The sequence below is a fragment of the Tachysurus fulvidraco genome, chromosome 20, assembly GCF_022655615.1.
Source record: "Tachysurus fulvidraco isolate hzauxx_2018 chromosome 20, HZAU_PFXX_2.0, whole genome shotgun sequence".
In the NCBI taxonomy this organism is placed as follows: Eukaryota; Metazoa; Chordata; class Actinopteri; order Siluriformes; family Bagridae; genus Tachysurus; species Tachysurus fulvidraco.
In genome coordinates, this window is record NC_062537.1 from 3,514,983 (window position 1) to 3,529,490 (window position 14,508).

The window sequence follows — 14,508 nt, forward strand, 5'->3', positions numbered from 1 at the left end:
ATAATACCATAACTTTTGGCTTACTATGTAGTCATATAATATATAATATAAAAATATTTTTCTTTTAAATTCTCACTGAGGGCTAAAACACCGCCCCTGATCTTATGCCTACCGAAAATCACTAAAATTTAAATTTTTACTTTTACTTCAAATACTTAAGTACATTTAATATCAGAAAATAACTTTTGATACTTAAGTACAGCAAATATCAGATACTTTAAGACTTTTACTTGAGTAATATTCTAAAAGGTGCAACTTTTCTACCCAAGTCTTTTTCTAGTACGATACTTGTACTTTTACTCAAGTATTGCTTTCTACTACTTTATACAACACTGGACTTAAGTCATGAGATTTGGGTGTAGTTATCTGATTAACAAGCATAGGAAAAAATAACACTTTGCTCTAAAAGCAGTGCTGCGATCATAAGCGAGAAAAACAGGCTTTTTTTAATGTGTCTCAAAGATTTGACAGCTTTATGTAATAATTAGTGATCAATTCATGATCAGTTAAGTGAGTAGAATGATGGTTGATTGAGCTTGTTGGGTTTCCAGCAGGTTAAATGAGAACATGTCATTAATCTGGCTCTGAGTAATCAGTGTGTGTTTTTTACCACCTACTAAAAGACGGAGTTGTGCTGCAAAGAGGAGTGACGAAAGGAATATAGGTCACGAGTCTTGTGGTCTAGCTCGGTCTCTCGCACACCTAGAGTTGCAGACTTGCTGGTTGCACGTGAACATCCTCACAACCTGGAAACTAGGTTAATCCCTGAATTTATGACATGTTATGATGTTTCCGTGGTAACTCTATCTGCCGTACGGTAGATTTCCGACAGTAATGTAAACAATTAGAGTGGCAAAGGGGAACACGGATGATGTTGGTGCAAGTGAATACAGAGAATTTGGTAACTTGAGTGAGAAAAACAGGAGTCTCTGAAGTGATGTGAATAAATACGTTAGGACCCAATCTGGACATGCAGAAGCAAAATTGTTGAGATTAACTGTGTTCAGCAGAGCATCTGCCTTTCCCTGTGCACGCTTTCTAAAAGCTTTCACCATGCACATTCATCTGGTCACTACGTTCTTCTCCAAACGAGCTCTCTCCGGATATAAACTGTTTACCAATGCCGCAGACGGACGATGACAAACGCGAGCAGAGAGCGGCTGGATTGTTTGGACTGAAGGCCAGGCAGAGAAGAAGGTTATTATGTGGTTATTGGCCATTGTGGGTTCTACAGATGTTGAGTAATATGTGAAGAAAGCACAAGACCTTTCTTCCTGATGCGTTGTAGCACAGATAAGATTAAATGTTAAATGTTGGTTAATGTCACACTGTTTGCTGGTGAGATTTGTTTATACTTAAGAGAGAAAAAAAGAGGCTCAGGTTTACTAACGGAGTGAATTTGTCTGTATATCCATGAGCTCATGCCTTGTCTAGCTGCACTTAATAAATAATCATTAACCATGCGCTCTGCGTGCGGAACAGCCGAACGTTCTGGCTGTAGCATGTATTCTAGCATTACCAGACCGGGAGGACTAAAAAAAAAAAAAAAAAGATTTGGATTTGTGTTTTTTCCACCATGAGTACCTAATTGGAAATGCCGCCAGATGCTCTCGAAAGAGCATTCAGCAGACTTCAGATCTGTTACAGCTGCATGCCCAGTGCGGCTCGTTTAAGTTAAAGAGAAATCGTTGCAAAAAGCATTGCTAAATGAAAACGTTCGGCTTTCGGAGATGCTCAATATTGAATCTATGCAGCTTGCATTGAGAACGTTTGGCCCGGTGCCCACGCTGGCTACAAACCGCCTACTGCTTCACATCCCTGGTATCACGTTCAGATGTATTCAAATATCCAGCGTACATGGAGCTGACCTTCACAGGAGGTTTCCTGCTGATTTGTTCAACCGAGCTGAGCTGAGAGCGATGCGTGACTTTTGTTTTGGAGGTGATTCGGTTTCAGTGTGCCTTGCATGTTAAAGATGGTGCTCACAAGCAGACAGGAAAAGATTAAACATCTCTGAAGGGTAACATGATCTTGGCACCTTGCAGCTATTGAGTTGATATTCAGAGATGGCTCGGTTAAATCTTTAGCGATGTCTCATTCGTCGCTCTATTAAATGTCCTGTACCACACACACACACACACACAAGCTCTAGACGAGTACTGGAAACCTGTGCTGTTGGCATTCCAGATACGGCCTGAGGATTAGGAAACAGAGGGCCTCTTTCTTGGAGAGCAACCTGGTCTTCCTGTGCACACAAAGCTCAGTATTGATATACCCTTGGAAGGACGGGGAAGTGAGAGATCGTAACGTCTAAACACACGCTCCGCAAAAACACTATATAGCAGTGCTCTTGGCTTAATGCGAACACAAGCTTGCTTCTTTTTTTATTTTCCCATATCCTGTAACCGTGCATAGCTAATAAGGTGGCCTGTTGGGCGGGCGTTTGGCCTGTTGGGCAGTTTTGTGCTGACTCATTTGGAATGCTTGTATCATTGAATACATCACAGTATTCCCTTTTCTGCTCATTTCCTTGTTGTAATTTTTGTGTGTGTGTTTTGTTTATTTTTTTTTATAAAGTGCACTCAATCTGGAGTTATTAATTAGCGTATTAAATCTTTCTTGCAGTAACCCACCACTGAGCAGGGAAATGCTCCCCCCTGGAGACTGGATGTGCCATCGCTGTACTGTTCGTAAGAAGGTGAGGGTCAAGTCAGTGATTAACCTTCATGTTCAGTTCACTTAATTTTATCATCGACAAACTTAATCTTGTTTTTAATGTCTGTTTTAATTGTTGGCAGTATAAACGTTTATAGGAAAGATCTATAAATCCTTGGAATTGTCAGGGATCGAGAGAATCAGAGGGTGGAATTGGGACAGGAACCAAACTTCTCTTAATTGTTTATAGTTTCAGGTCAAAATATGCTAGAATTACTTTGTCACATAAATGCTTTATATGAAAGTGTCACTTCGTTTTTGAAGTGTTAACTAAGTCACGTGTAGGCCACCCACACTAAGTGTGCATTTACATCTTCACAGAAACGAGAGCAGAAGAAAGAGCAAATCAACGGCCTCATTCAGGCCAAGCAGACCCCGTCCCCCGCTGCCGAGCTGGACCTGGGCACCCTACGTCTGGATCCCACCGTTGCTGGCACGGGTTTACGGGCCGCCGTGGCTCAGGTGCGACTACTGGAGAGGAGGCCGAGCAGCCGCCCGGCCACGCCCACCTCCAACGCTTCCTCCACGGACACGCCCACGCCTTCAGAGCACAACGACGTGGAGGAGGACCTGTTGGATGTGGAGGACGAGGCGCAGGGCTCCGAGCCGGAGAGCGGCCTGTCTACGCTCAAGAGGCCCTTTGACTTGCTGATCGCCGCCGCCATGCAGAGGAACCCCACGCAGTTCCAACTACCCAACGACCTCACCTGCACTACCGCACTTCCAGGTGGGGCACATGAGGGTCCTGTGCTGGTTGTTTTTGTTATTTGCTTGCGTTTTGTTTCTGATTATAAATTAGTATTGCAAATAAGGAAACAATGGTTGGAAGCTACACGACAGCATGGGGAAATGGTGTATTCTACAGTCTTGTATGACATGGCTGTGTGGTCCAACACAAAGTCCTGCACTCTGGTGTTACACTGATGTAGGAGGATGAATCTCCCCTCTTTCACTAGGCAGTAACTTTGCCTACGTAGGACTTTTTCTTATTAACTTCGAGAGGATGGTGAGGAGACTCTTCAGAGCTACTCTATGTAACGACACTACGACAAAATATACATGATAGTCTGTAATCCTATCAGGCTCTGTCTGTGTTCCTGTACATATACATATCCTGTTCATGTTAGTTAACAATGTACCATTTCATTGTCCTTTCAGGAACCAGTAAAAAGAGGAGGAAAGAGGAGATGACGGGGAAGAACGTGAAGCGGCCACAACACGAGCTGGACCACTACGGACTCGTCCCACTGCCAGTCAAAGTGTGCTACACATGCAGCAGGTACACAGCTCACTCTTGTTTAACTCAAGGAAACAAAATGTCTTGATTTCTGTCACGACTTAACGTCTCGCCTTTCAGGCTGATCAGCAGAAATCCTTAAATTACTTCAAGTTGCTTTGTGGCGAGACTAACCGTAATTGCACCCAAAAGGAGGGTAAAAGCGCCCAAACTAGTCTCTGGTTCTTGTTAAAGCCAATTTGATGCCTTTCTCTCTCGTGGGACATTTAAGTCCGATGACATTTGTAGCTGAATAAAGCATGAATATGTGGAGTAGTTTTTACATGCTGCAGTTTAAAGCCCAGGTCGTCTTAGTCGCTGATATTTTGTTGCAGGAGCTGTAGGCTGGCTCCGCTGATCCAGTGCGATTATTGCCCCCTCTTGTTCCACATGGACTGCCTGGACCCTCCGCTCACAGCCTTGCCAACAGGCAGATGGATGTGTCCCAATCATATTGAGCACTTGGTGGTAAGTTTACTTCGCTTTATAACGGAGCTTCACACTAATATAAAAAAAAAGTCTAACACTATTGAGTTCCGTTTGCTAAAAACTCACTTTATAATTAGGAATCCAGATGGGGATCTACTTTAGCCAAGCTGTGCAATGTATCAGTAGATTTTGTTTAAGAAATCTTAAGCATTAAAATCTACATCCCTGGTCTAGCCATGCTTTATTTGTCCCCCAAACCCCCCCCCCCCCCCCCCCAACCAACAAACCTCTCGTTTTAAGCATTGATCTGCTTAATTTCAGCTGAACCAGCGCAACCTGACTCTAAGCAATCGCTGCCAGCTGTTTGACCGGTTTCAGGACCGCATATCCCAGCATGCCGTGAAAGTGGACTTCCTGCAGCGAATACACCGTCAGCACCCGCCTACGCGAAGAGCACCCCATAGTCACGGCAAGAGAACAGTGAAGGTCAGGCATTACTCTGTAAATTTAAACATACACTTTTTAACCGGTTTCAGTGACATGACTAGAAGCATACTCAACTTTTCCTGAAGGTCCCAGATGCGATCAAGTCCCAATACAAGAACCCGCCTGCGATGATTCTGCCCGCTGGGATCAGGGACGGTGAACTCGTCTGCTCGGGAACTTCTGAAGCCTCGGAATCCGAACATTTAAGCAGCGACGAAGAGCAACAACAGGTACTGACCTCAAGTAAAAAAAGATACAGCTTCACCTTCTATGTGTCAGGGAAATATTCTGAGGGCTTCTTGGAAATTCTTAAAATGAATCTAAACATGCGGTTAGAAGATGGTTTTGGTTGTCGAGGTTCACCTCTGACCCTGTCTCGTCATTGCAGTGGCTCAGGGACATGATCTCGCTGCAGTGTAGCATCATGCGCCATTTGTCTGCCAAGCAGACGTCATCCTCGCCGTGCGACTCTTCACAAGCGGACAAGACAGACGGTAAAGACCCCGGCTCCCTGAATTTGCATTCTTCCAACAGCACAGACACGACATCCTCAGGGAAAACACCGGAATCCCTCGGCCTTAACTCTGAGGAGCACAGAGTGTGTAGCTCCTGCGCTGAAAAGCCCTGTCAGAACTGTGGAACCAGCAACGGTCCTGTAGAACGATCAGCCCACACCAACGGCAAGCTCGGCCAGGTGTGTTCCGCTGCCCCTGGGGACTCGAACACACCCCATTCACACACTCCCTCTATCCTGACCTTACCTAATCACGCCGGACATTCGCTCATAAAGACTGAAGATATCAAGTCCTGTGCTGCTACAGAATCCCTTCCTTCTTCTTGTGTTAAATCCGAGCCCAGCCCCCCTCACGCTCAGAGGGCTTCCTCGAGGATGCCCTCCTCTCATGTGCCAGATAGTGCTGCAAGCTGCCAGGTGTCTTCAGTGCCCTCCTCTGGTGAGTCCCAGAACTGCATACATTAAACTGACTTTCTGTGTAATGACAGAATCCTCTCTATTAATCTCTCTCCTGTTTTTCACAGATGAAAAATTCAGCAACGATGCTGCGGCACAAGGCAATGGGTCTGACCTGTTAAATTTGGGAGATCTGTCCAGCTGCTTACGGAGCACGATGAAGGGATTTGGAGGTGAGGGTGGAGCCAAGCAGCAGCTACAATGGTGATTTTCTTTCAGCAAGCTGTTTTAATGAAACCTGTTTTTCTTACAGACATAGACCTCAACACGCTAGATGAACGGTTTATCAAAATCCTGGCCTGGCAGCGGATCCAGCAACTGTTCGAGCCGAAAGCACCTCCAGTTCAGAGCGATGCAAAGTTACCCACTATCCCCTCTGTCACGCAGCGAAGTCGGCACATTAAAGGTACCGCACTAGATGTGATTTTAATGTCCGACTGCCGAGTTTTTACTTAAATAGTTTTTGCGTTTGAAAAAGAAATGAAAAAAATGACAAAGTAAAAAACGTTTCTGTTAAGTGTTCATTCCCTACGGTGATAAATTACAATCGATCGATCAAACTATGCAGGCTGACATTTAAACAACACTTTAAGAACATTTTACTCTACACGCCAACTCTGGTTTCTCATCTGACCACTTCAGAGTTGTCTTATTACCAAAGAAATCTTTCTTTTAATACAGTATAGACTAGCACTGGCTTATCAGGATTATAACGAAAGTAACGATGCGTACGACGATCTGTCAGTAGTTCCACCACAACTGACACAAGTTGTTTGAAAAGTAAAAACATCAGCTTGGCTACTCACTGCATGTCTCTTCTCTCAGCGCAAAATAAGGACGTACAGGCCAGAGCCACGTTTTATCCACTATCTGGGAAGGGAGCAGCAGTCAGCATGTGCTACAGAAGCCTTTACATTGGAACTGGTGAGGTTCACTCTGAGCACATAGTAATGTTTAAGATGTGTACAGCACCATGTTTAATATCAGACCATTTTATTAAACATCTTCCTCTGCTCAGGTGCCGACATGGACGTGTGCCTTATGAATTACGGCCACTGCAATTACATATCGGGGAAACATGCCTGCATATTTTATGATGAGGTAACGGACCCGAGTGCTTCACTCTCACGTTGTCGTTGTGTGTTTATTTGTTTTTGTTTTATTTAATTCCTGTTATGACCAGTACATTGCTGGTGTAGTGTAAGGTATTTGTAAGCAAATCTATTATTTTTAGAACACAAAGCAGTACGAGCTGCTGAACTACAGCGAGCACGGGACGACGGTGGACAACGTGCTGTACTCCTGTGACTTCTCTGAGAAAACTGGGCCGAGTCCGTCCAGTGGCCTGGTGTCCAAAGTGCAGAGCATCATCCGTAAGTCCTCACTGCTTGTTATCCAATCAGGATTTTGATTTTCCAATATTTTTTTTTCTTATGTTGTGAATTTCCATTTACGGGACAGACTTTCATTACATCACTGCTTTGCTTGGTTTTTCCCACCCAGGCCACTGTAAAAAGAGGAAGCAGGAGGAGGAGAAGGATGAGGTGCGTGGTGATGTTAGCGAAGTGATGCGCAGCCAAGCCGAGGACTCGCACCTCCACCCCTGCAGCTGCAAGGCGAGCGGCTCCAGTCTGATAGGGGGCAGTGGTGCGGGGTGGGAGGGCACGGCTCTACTTCACCACGGCAGCCACGTCAAGCTCGGTTGCCTGCAGTTCGTCTTCAGCATCACAGAATTCGCGAACAAGCAACTGAAAGATGAAGGAGCAAGCAGCATCGTGTGCAGCCCCATCCAGCAGGGGGAGCTGCTGACTAAACCCACTGCCCAGATCCACCAAGTGCCAGTGCTGCACCACAACCCAGTTCCGTAGCCCCACCCACCTCAGGTGCCACCCACACCCCTATCCAGCCTCGGAGCTCGGACTTGTACAAAAGTACACGCTCTGTTCCATAATTATTTAACTGTTCATACGTTTGCATGAGGTGAAGTCTCTCTTTTTCTCCCCCCGTCTCTTTCAGAAGCTCCGATAATGTGGGAGAGTTGCACATAGGTACTTGTGTATGTGTAAATGCAAAGGACACGTTTTTAAAAGGGATCGCGTTCTTGATACGGCACGAACCAATGATGGAGCGAGAAGTTTCCACTTGTAAAGAAATCAGAGCACGTTCTATTTTGTGCCAGTAACAATAGTTTTTATATAAACACATTTTTTCCATAAGTAAGAACCTTTTTATTTACTCATTTTTATTTAAAATGTTCTGTATTTGGAAGTAAAGTACTGTTCTGGTGTTCCTTTTTTCGCTACCTTCACCGTAGCCTCTGGCGATTCAGACGTGTTCTCTCACACACGAGAATACGCTTACACGTTGTATATATGTCTATGTTTCTGTATCCGTGTAAACCGTGTGAACAGCAGGGCATCCACACACACACACACACACACACACACCAACACCGGACTGAAAGGAATCCATTGTGTGCAGATCCATGATGAGGGAAGCATTGGTTTCTGTGTACATAGAACTATTCTGGCTTTTTATATTTGTACAGTGCTTCATTTGGTTGTTCTGTAGCTATAAAAAAAAGTGTTAAGTCCTTTTTTCTTCAATACTGTAGTCATTATGTATATGTCTGTTTCAAAGAGATTTCATTAGAACAGTTTCATGTACTCTGTTCTTACGATTTTGACCAGTCTGTTAAACAATGTAAATATCTAAAGATTTTAAATAACATGCTTTAGAAACACCCTGTGTGTGTGTTTTGTTCTTTTCATAGCTATATAATTCTATACTCAGAATGTTTGAACGAGAGAAGCTTTTTAAAAGCATCCCATTGTAAATTACGCCAGGCTGTAGAAAGTAGACTGGCAGAAACAAACAAACAAACAAACAAATAAATAAATAAAGCATCGAAAGTATATATAATTCTAATGAATAATCCCGATTATAGAACACTCCCGGTGAGGCACTAAACAACCAACCAATGGTGTCACAGCATTAGTTTAAATCCACCCAGCAACAAGTAGCCGATTGGTTGTCGCCTTTAGTATGCCCTTATCTCTTGTTACATACAGTTTGTGTGTAAACTATATATGATTATTATTATTAATATTAAAATTGTCCCTTTTTGATTATCTTTAATTTTTAGTTAAAATACTATTAAGTTTTGTACTGGCCTAAAAATAAGAATCAATGTTAAAACATTGAGTCACGCTAATGAATTCAGTTTCTGAGCAGTGCACGAGCGTGAACTTTACAATTAACTAAATATACAGCTATTACAATTGCTTGAATTCACCACCTGAGTGTGCTCAATACACCAATGTGTGTTACAGAAAGTGATCCATATTAACACACTGTCCTCCTTCATGTCCAGTGTTCAGAAGATTGCCAACCATAAATTTTTTATTTCTTCCCATGAGAAAAACCTGAGTTTCTCTAAGACAGCATATGAAATAAAAGGGAGTCTCCAGTTTCTAAGACCCCAGGAATTTCACATATCCTCTTCAGTTTCAGTAGATTCTGTTTAATATGGTGTATTTTATGAGAAGTATGCAACGCAACACTGCAAGTCATTGTAAAAGGCAAGATGCATGGCTTTTGCACCGATTCAAACTAATTACAATAATCATCTAATTAACAGCAGGAGAGATGATAGGTCCAAGAGCAAGAACCCTGAAACTCTGTCTGTTGTGCTGTTTAGGTGCAAATCCATGAAAGCCACAGCACTAGAACAGAAACACAAGAGATACTGGCCTTTAAAGATAAGAAACGAGCAGTGAAGCTAGAGTCCTGCTTGTACTCACTTCATTCCGTTTGATCTGAAATTAGTTACAATAATGAAGTGTGTGTTCGACAAATGCTTAGATTGAGTAAATCTTAATCTAGAACAAGTTACATAAATATTGCTTCTACATGAAGTTCCACACGGTGTATCCATGATCAAGATGTTTCCACACAGATTTGTGTTTGCAGCATGTATGATTATTTTTTACATAAACAGCTCATACACTTAGGTCAGAGAAAGGTTATGGCAGCTCAAATAACCACTCTTTAAAACCATGCTGAGCAGAAAAGCATCTCACAAGGCACAACACTAACACAACTGAAGCCCATGATCGAGTTTTTCCTCTCCTGTCAGCCAAGAACAGAAATTTGAGGCAAATCTATTTTTAATAGACAATTTATATATATATATATATATATATATATATATATATATATATATATATATATATATATATATATATATATATATAACACCATCGTACACCTGGAGACGACGCAGTTCTTCCAGGAGCAGGGCGTAGGTGTGGACCCCAAGGCTAGATTGACGCCATAGCCAAAAGGCTTTGAGAAGTCAGAATAAAGATTCTGTGATCTTGCTTGGCCTGTATACATTAGGGATGTACTGATGTTTAAAAAGTTTACATTGTGTTCTAATTTATTACCAAGATACATATCAAAGAAGATAAATGTTCTGTTTTGAAGAGGGTGATTTGTGATCTATTTTGTGTCCTTTGTGAAGGTTTTCATCACAGTGTGCGATGGAAAACGCCTTGAAACAAAACAAAACTCCACCCACGGGTGTGAACGCAAATCAAGTTAAGAAGCGTCAAGTTTTTTACACCGTTTAAAAGGCAGTAAACGTCATACTTCTCTTTAATGGATACTTATTTTGCATACCAGATCAGCAACTTCATAACTTCTATAGATAACGTCCGGAAAAAAGAAAGATTCGCTCAAAGACAATGTACATATATGTTATTTATATAAGTTTATATATATATATAAGTTCAGCATAGCGATCAGGAAAAACCTGGCAACATTGCCAAAGATTTTATTTGTCATTCATGTGATGAATTCATCAAGCATGAAGTCACCAGCCTTAACATTCAGTCCAAATGATGTTAAGTGAAATTCCTATGATTCCTAAATAGAGAAGCTAAGCCAATTGCACACACTGACTGAGTTCATGACGTACAACCTGAATCACCTGGGAACTCACGAGCACTAAACTCTACTGGAGCTTTTTTAGTATTTGTTTTTAAACATCCTAGTTGTGTCAAACACTTTACCATGTATATTTCAATATAGCCAAAGAAAGATGTACCTTCTCTTCTTTGTGTGTGTGTATACAGTTGGGACCCAATGTACACTAATTTTATCTATTTGAAAAAGGCCAAGAAGTAACAATAGTTAAACTACATATGTGTTTTAGACTGTCATTTATTCAACCTTATTTTTTCTGTATTTATTTGTTTTGTGTTAAAAAAAAAAAAGCATTGATATTAGATTAAACGGTAAAGAAAACTACTGAGTTCTGACAATTCAGACACACAAACACACAGTGTCATGTTGAGGGGAAAACTCTACTTCAGAGATGTTCCACATTTAGTAAACAAAATGGTAAATCTTTTGCTTTTAAAGTATAAAACTCAGGCAACAATTTGTATTTGTTTTTCTAGTATGTTAAATGACCATTTTGCTCTTTAACCGTTACAATGTGGTTAACTAGCATCCATGCTAATGACAGGTGAACCTTGTAAACAACATATTTGTGTAGTAATAAAAGTCAAACATATGATGAACCTCAGGAATATTACAAATGTACATGTTCCATGTTGTAGAAAATATTAATATTAAAATATTAAATAATAATAATTATAAAAACAAACAAATAAATAAATAGATAAATAAAGTATCTTAAACATCTTTTACTTTATCTATAGAGATGAAACAAAAATGGCGCCGCCGCCGTGATTTAACACCTTAAACATGCAAAACAGGAAGATGCCAAAACTCACCTGGTGTTATTCGGGTTGCAGCAATGGACCGGTTAGGTTACTATATATAACACACACACACACACTCTCACTCTCACTCACCCCAAACCTGTCCATCAGGTGCGTCACGCTGGACAGGTACAAAAAGCCCTCACTGTTTCTCTCACATCACGACACAAACTCGTTCATCGGCAGGAAAACTCCACATCTTCTCCGACATGGTTCCTTTACTCATTGGCGTCGTGCTGATCGGAGTTGTGTACGTGACTCTAGTCAACACCTTGTTTAAGAAGTCGAAATGTACAGGTTCGAGAGAAATGAACGGGAAAACGGTCATAATTACCGGTAAGTCGTGATTTATCCAGACTGCTTTGGGGAGGAGACTTCATTCAGACTCCACCGACTGATATAATGTTGATGAAATATTGGCATTAAGTTAGATTAGATAATCAAACGTGTTCCTACCATGATGGCCTTGTGTCATAAACCTCTTCATTAGCACTTGTGCTTTATTATATTGAAATCCTATATAAAGACATATTCATGGCTAGACAACCTCATTGACTGACTGTTCCTGCCTTCCTCAGGTGGTAATACAGGTATTGGGAAAGCTACAGCCATGGAACTTGCAGGTCGAGGTGCAAGAGTGATCCTGGCTTGCAGGAACCGACAGAAAGCTGAAGCTGCCATCAGCGATATTAAAAAGGTAAAGACGCTCATGTTCACATTCAGATGTCCATTTAGAAGACACACACAAAAAAAAAAAGTCTCCTTTTTTTTCTTCTCATACACACAGGTGACAGGAAGCACTGATGTAGTGTACATGCAGCTCGATCTGTGCAGTCTGAAAACGGTGCGTTCCTTCGCTGAGAATTTCCTGAAGACTGAATCCAAACTGGATGTGCTTATTAACAACGCAGGTAAAATTCTAAACAGATTATTCTAAAATTCTAACCTGAAGGTTGCGATTTCTAACTGCTAGACTAACACTGGGCTTTGAGCCAGCTTAAGTTGAGACAAGAGCGTAAACGAAGACACACGACTGCTTCCCCAGGTCTCGTGGCGGACGGTCGTACTGAAGATGGTTTTGGTATCGAGTTTGGTGTCAACCATCTTGGTCACTTTCTGCTGACATGCCTCTTGCTGGACCGGCTTAAGGAGAGCCCTGGAGCCCGCATCATCACCCTGTCATCGATGGCACATGAGTGGGGCAAGATTGATTTTGATGCACTGGTCACCAGCAAAGACCTGGGTAGTGGGAGATACAGCTGGCAGTTCTTTCAGGCTTACTGTAACAGCAAGCTTTGTAATGTTCTCTTTACGCATGAGATGGCAAAGAGGCTGAAGGGCACAAATGTCACCTGCTACAGTGTTCACCCTGGTAAGTCCCTGGAAAGTTGAACAGAGTTTCATGACCACCTCATTTTCTTCACTATTTTGTATTAGTCATATTCTTTGAGAAAAGCTGCATTTTTTTTTTCTCTCTCTCATGTTTCAGTTTTAAACCTGTCTAAGTAGTGTTTAAACTGTAACCTTGCTTTTTTTTTTCAACACAATGGACAAACCTATAACATGAAGGATTGACTCATTTAACCTTAACAGGTGTTGTGAAGACGGAGCTCTCGCGTCACGTCGGTCTCTGGCAGAAGGTGTTCATCGAACCAATATCCTGGCTGTTGTTCCTGGACCCGACGACTGGTGCCCAGACAACCCTCCACTGTGTCCTACAGGAAGGCATCGAGCCTCTCAGCGGTCGATACTTTTCTTGCTGTGCCGTGCAGGAACTGAGCCCCAAAGCCAGAGACAATTCTGTAGCCAGGAAGTTGTGGGATGTGAGCGAGAAATTATGTGGTCTCTCCTAAACTCTACAGAAAACTGTCAAACCCGCAGCCTTATGAGACTTGAACCAATTTCCAGTCATTTCGTGTATTTCGTCTTCTGTAAATATAAAAAGTTTTAAGACTGTGATCCTAGTTGATGGTTGCATTAAATACATTCTCGAGGATGTCAGAACACATAGTTCGCATTTTTGGGCACTTTTTGCTGCGTCTGATCCGATACGTCAAGAGTGCCGTGTTTACATTTTATACCTTGTGCGTTTTCTAAACTGTTTTCCAATTGTTGTAATAAAATCTGAATTGTGTTTAAAAACCATTTGGTGTTTTTGTAAGAACTGAAGTCAAGTACTCAATCTGTGTTAGCTGTCAGATAAAGACATGCAGTATAGTGTGTGTGTTCTAAAATATCATCTATTTTAATAAACCCCCTAAAATGAAATGCATTTGTATAATTGATACATTTTGCCATTTTTTTTTGTCGATGGCTGTGTGAACTGCGTTTGTGTATGCTTTCAGTTATGTGCAGTATATAATAGTCAGGTTTTACTGATAAAAATTTGTGGCAGGTTATTAGCTTGCTCCTAAATGCTATAAAACAGACATTTTCATTGGGGACATTATAATCAGGCTGTGATTAGCTCTGATAGTCAGAATAGTTGTTTTCAGTGATCTCTGTACTTTTCTACCACCCTTAACATAAACCCTACAGGCCTTTCTGGTTTGCGTGATTGACAGCATCGGCTTCAGGATACATTCTGAACGTCTGCCTTTTGAATGTGCGTCTGTGGCTGCAAAAAACGGCATATCACTGTGTCAGAGTTGACAAGCGCTAAATTTTATGCAGAAACATGTCTGTGGTTCACATCAGTTCCTTCTTATGGTTAGAGCAAAGCTTTAGGTTTATGCTAGCAAAGCAACAAGCTCTTGTTTATCTGGTGAAATGTGATCATTCTGAATTAAGTTAGTCTTGCTTACTGTTCTGTTTAGTTCTGTTTGATTGGTTGTGCTGGG

At 41.7% G+C, this 14,508-nt stretch overlaps 2 protein-coding genes and 1 long non-coding RNA gene across 4 annotated transcripts in view; 2 read left to right on the plus strand and 1 right to left on the minus strand.

The window, feature by feature from the left end:
• phf12a (PHD finger protein 12a) overlaps window positions 1-8,619 on the plus strand; it is a 12,761-nt gene extending 4,142 nt beyond the window's left edge. The window contains exons 3-16 of one of the 2 annotated variants that reach the window (XM_027158699.2): window positions 2,626-2,698; window positions 3,037-3,442; window positions 3,874-3,994; window positions 4,327-4,459; window positions 4,742-4,906; window positions 4,993-5,136; window positions 5,295-5,859; window positions 5,945-6,049; window positions 6,130-6,282; window positions 6,702-6,800; window positions 6,895-6,977; window positions 7,111-7,249; window positions 7,380-7,759; window positions 7,893-8,619. In XM_027158699.2, coding sequence (XP_027014500.1) covers window positions 2,626-2,698; window positions 3,037-3,442; window positions 3,874-3,994; window positions 4,327-4,459; window positions 4,742-4,906; window positions 4,993-5,136; window positions 5,295-5,859; window positions 5,945-6,049; window positions 6,130-6,282; window positions 6,702-6,800; window positions 6,895-6,977; window positions 7,111-7,249; window positions 7,380-7,744 — 2,551 coding nt within the window. In that variant the 3' untranslated portion in view covers window positions 7,745-7,759; window positions 7,893-8,619. Of the gene's footprint in view, window positions 1-2,625; window positions 2,699-3,036; window positions 3,443-3,873; window positions 3,995-4,326; window positions 4,460-4,741; window positions 4,907-4,992; window positions 5,137-5,294; window positions 5,860-5,944; window positions 6,050-6,129; window positions 6,283-6,701; window positions 6,801-6,894; window positions 6,978-7,110; window positions 7,250-7,379 lie in introns of both variants that reach the window. The other variant, XM_027158697.2, reaches the window with a different exon arrangement.
• The window catches only part of LOC125139767, a 26,771-nt gene extending 15,000 nt beyond the window's left edge, over window positions 1-11,771 (minus strand). The window contains exon 1 of the long non-coding RNA XR_007138877.1: window positions 11,681-11,771. This is a non-coding gene — a long non-coding RNA (uncharacterized LOC125139767). The remainder of the gene's footprint in view (window positions 1-11,680) is intronic.
• Window positions 11,726-13,813, plus strand: LOC113638319 (dehydrogenase/reductase SDR family member 13-like). The gene is made up of 5 exons (XM_027139371.2): window positions 11,726-12,004; window positions 12,247-12,365; window positions 12,456-12,579; window positions 12,714-13,040; window positions 13,262-13,813. Exons 1-5 carry the CDS (start codon window positions 11,878-11,880, stop codon window positions 13,519-13,521), a joined length of 957 nt encoding a protein of 318 aa, XP_026995172.1. The 5' UTR covers window positions 11,726-11,877; the 3' UTR covers window positions 13,522-13,813.
• The last annotated feature ends 695 nt before the right edge of the window (window positions 13,814-14,508 follow it).

Excerpts from the sequence above, each read along its gene's own strand:
- LOC113638319 (XM_027139371.2), top strand. The coding sequence starts at position 11,878 with ATGGTTCCTTTACTCATTGGCGTCGTGCTGATCGGAGTTGTGTACGTG. Across the intron at positions 12,005-12,246 it reads GAAAACGGTCATAATTACCG|GTGGTAATACAGGTATTGGG; the intron begins GTAAGTCGTGAT and ends TGCCTTCCTCAG. Across the intron at positions 12,366-12,455 it reads CCATCAGCGATATTAAAAAG|GTGACAGGAAGCACTGATGT; the intron begins GTAAAGACGCTC and ends TCATACACACAG.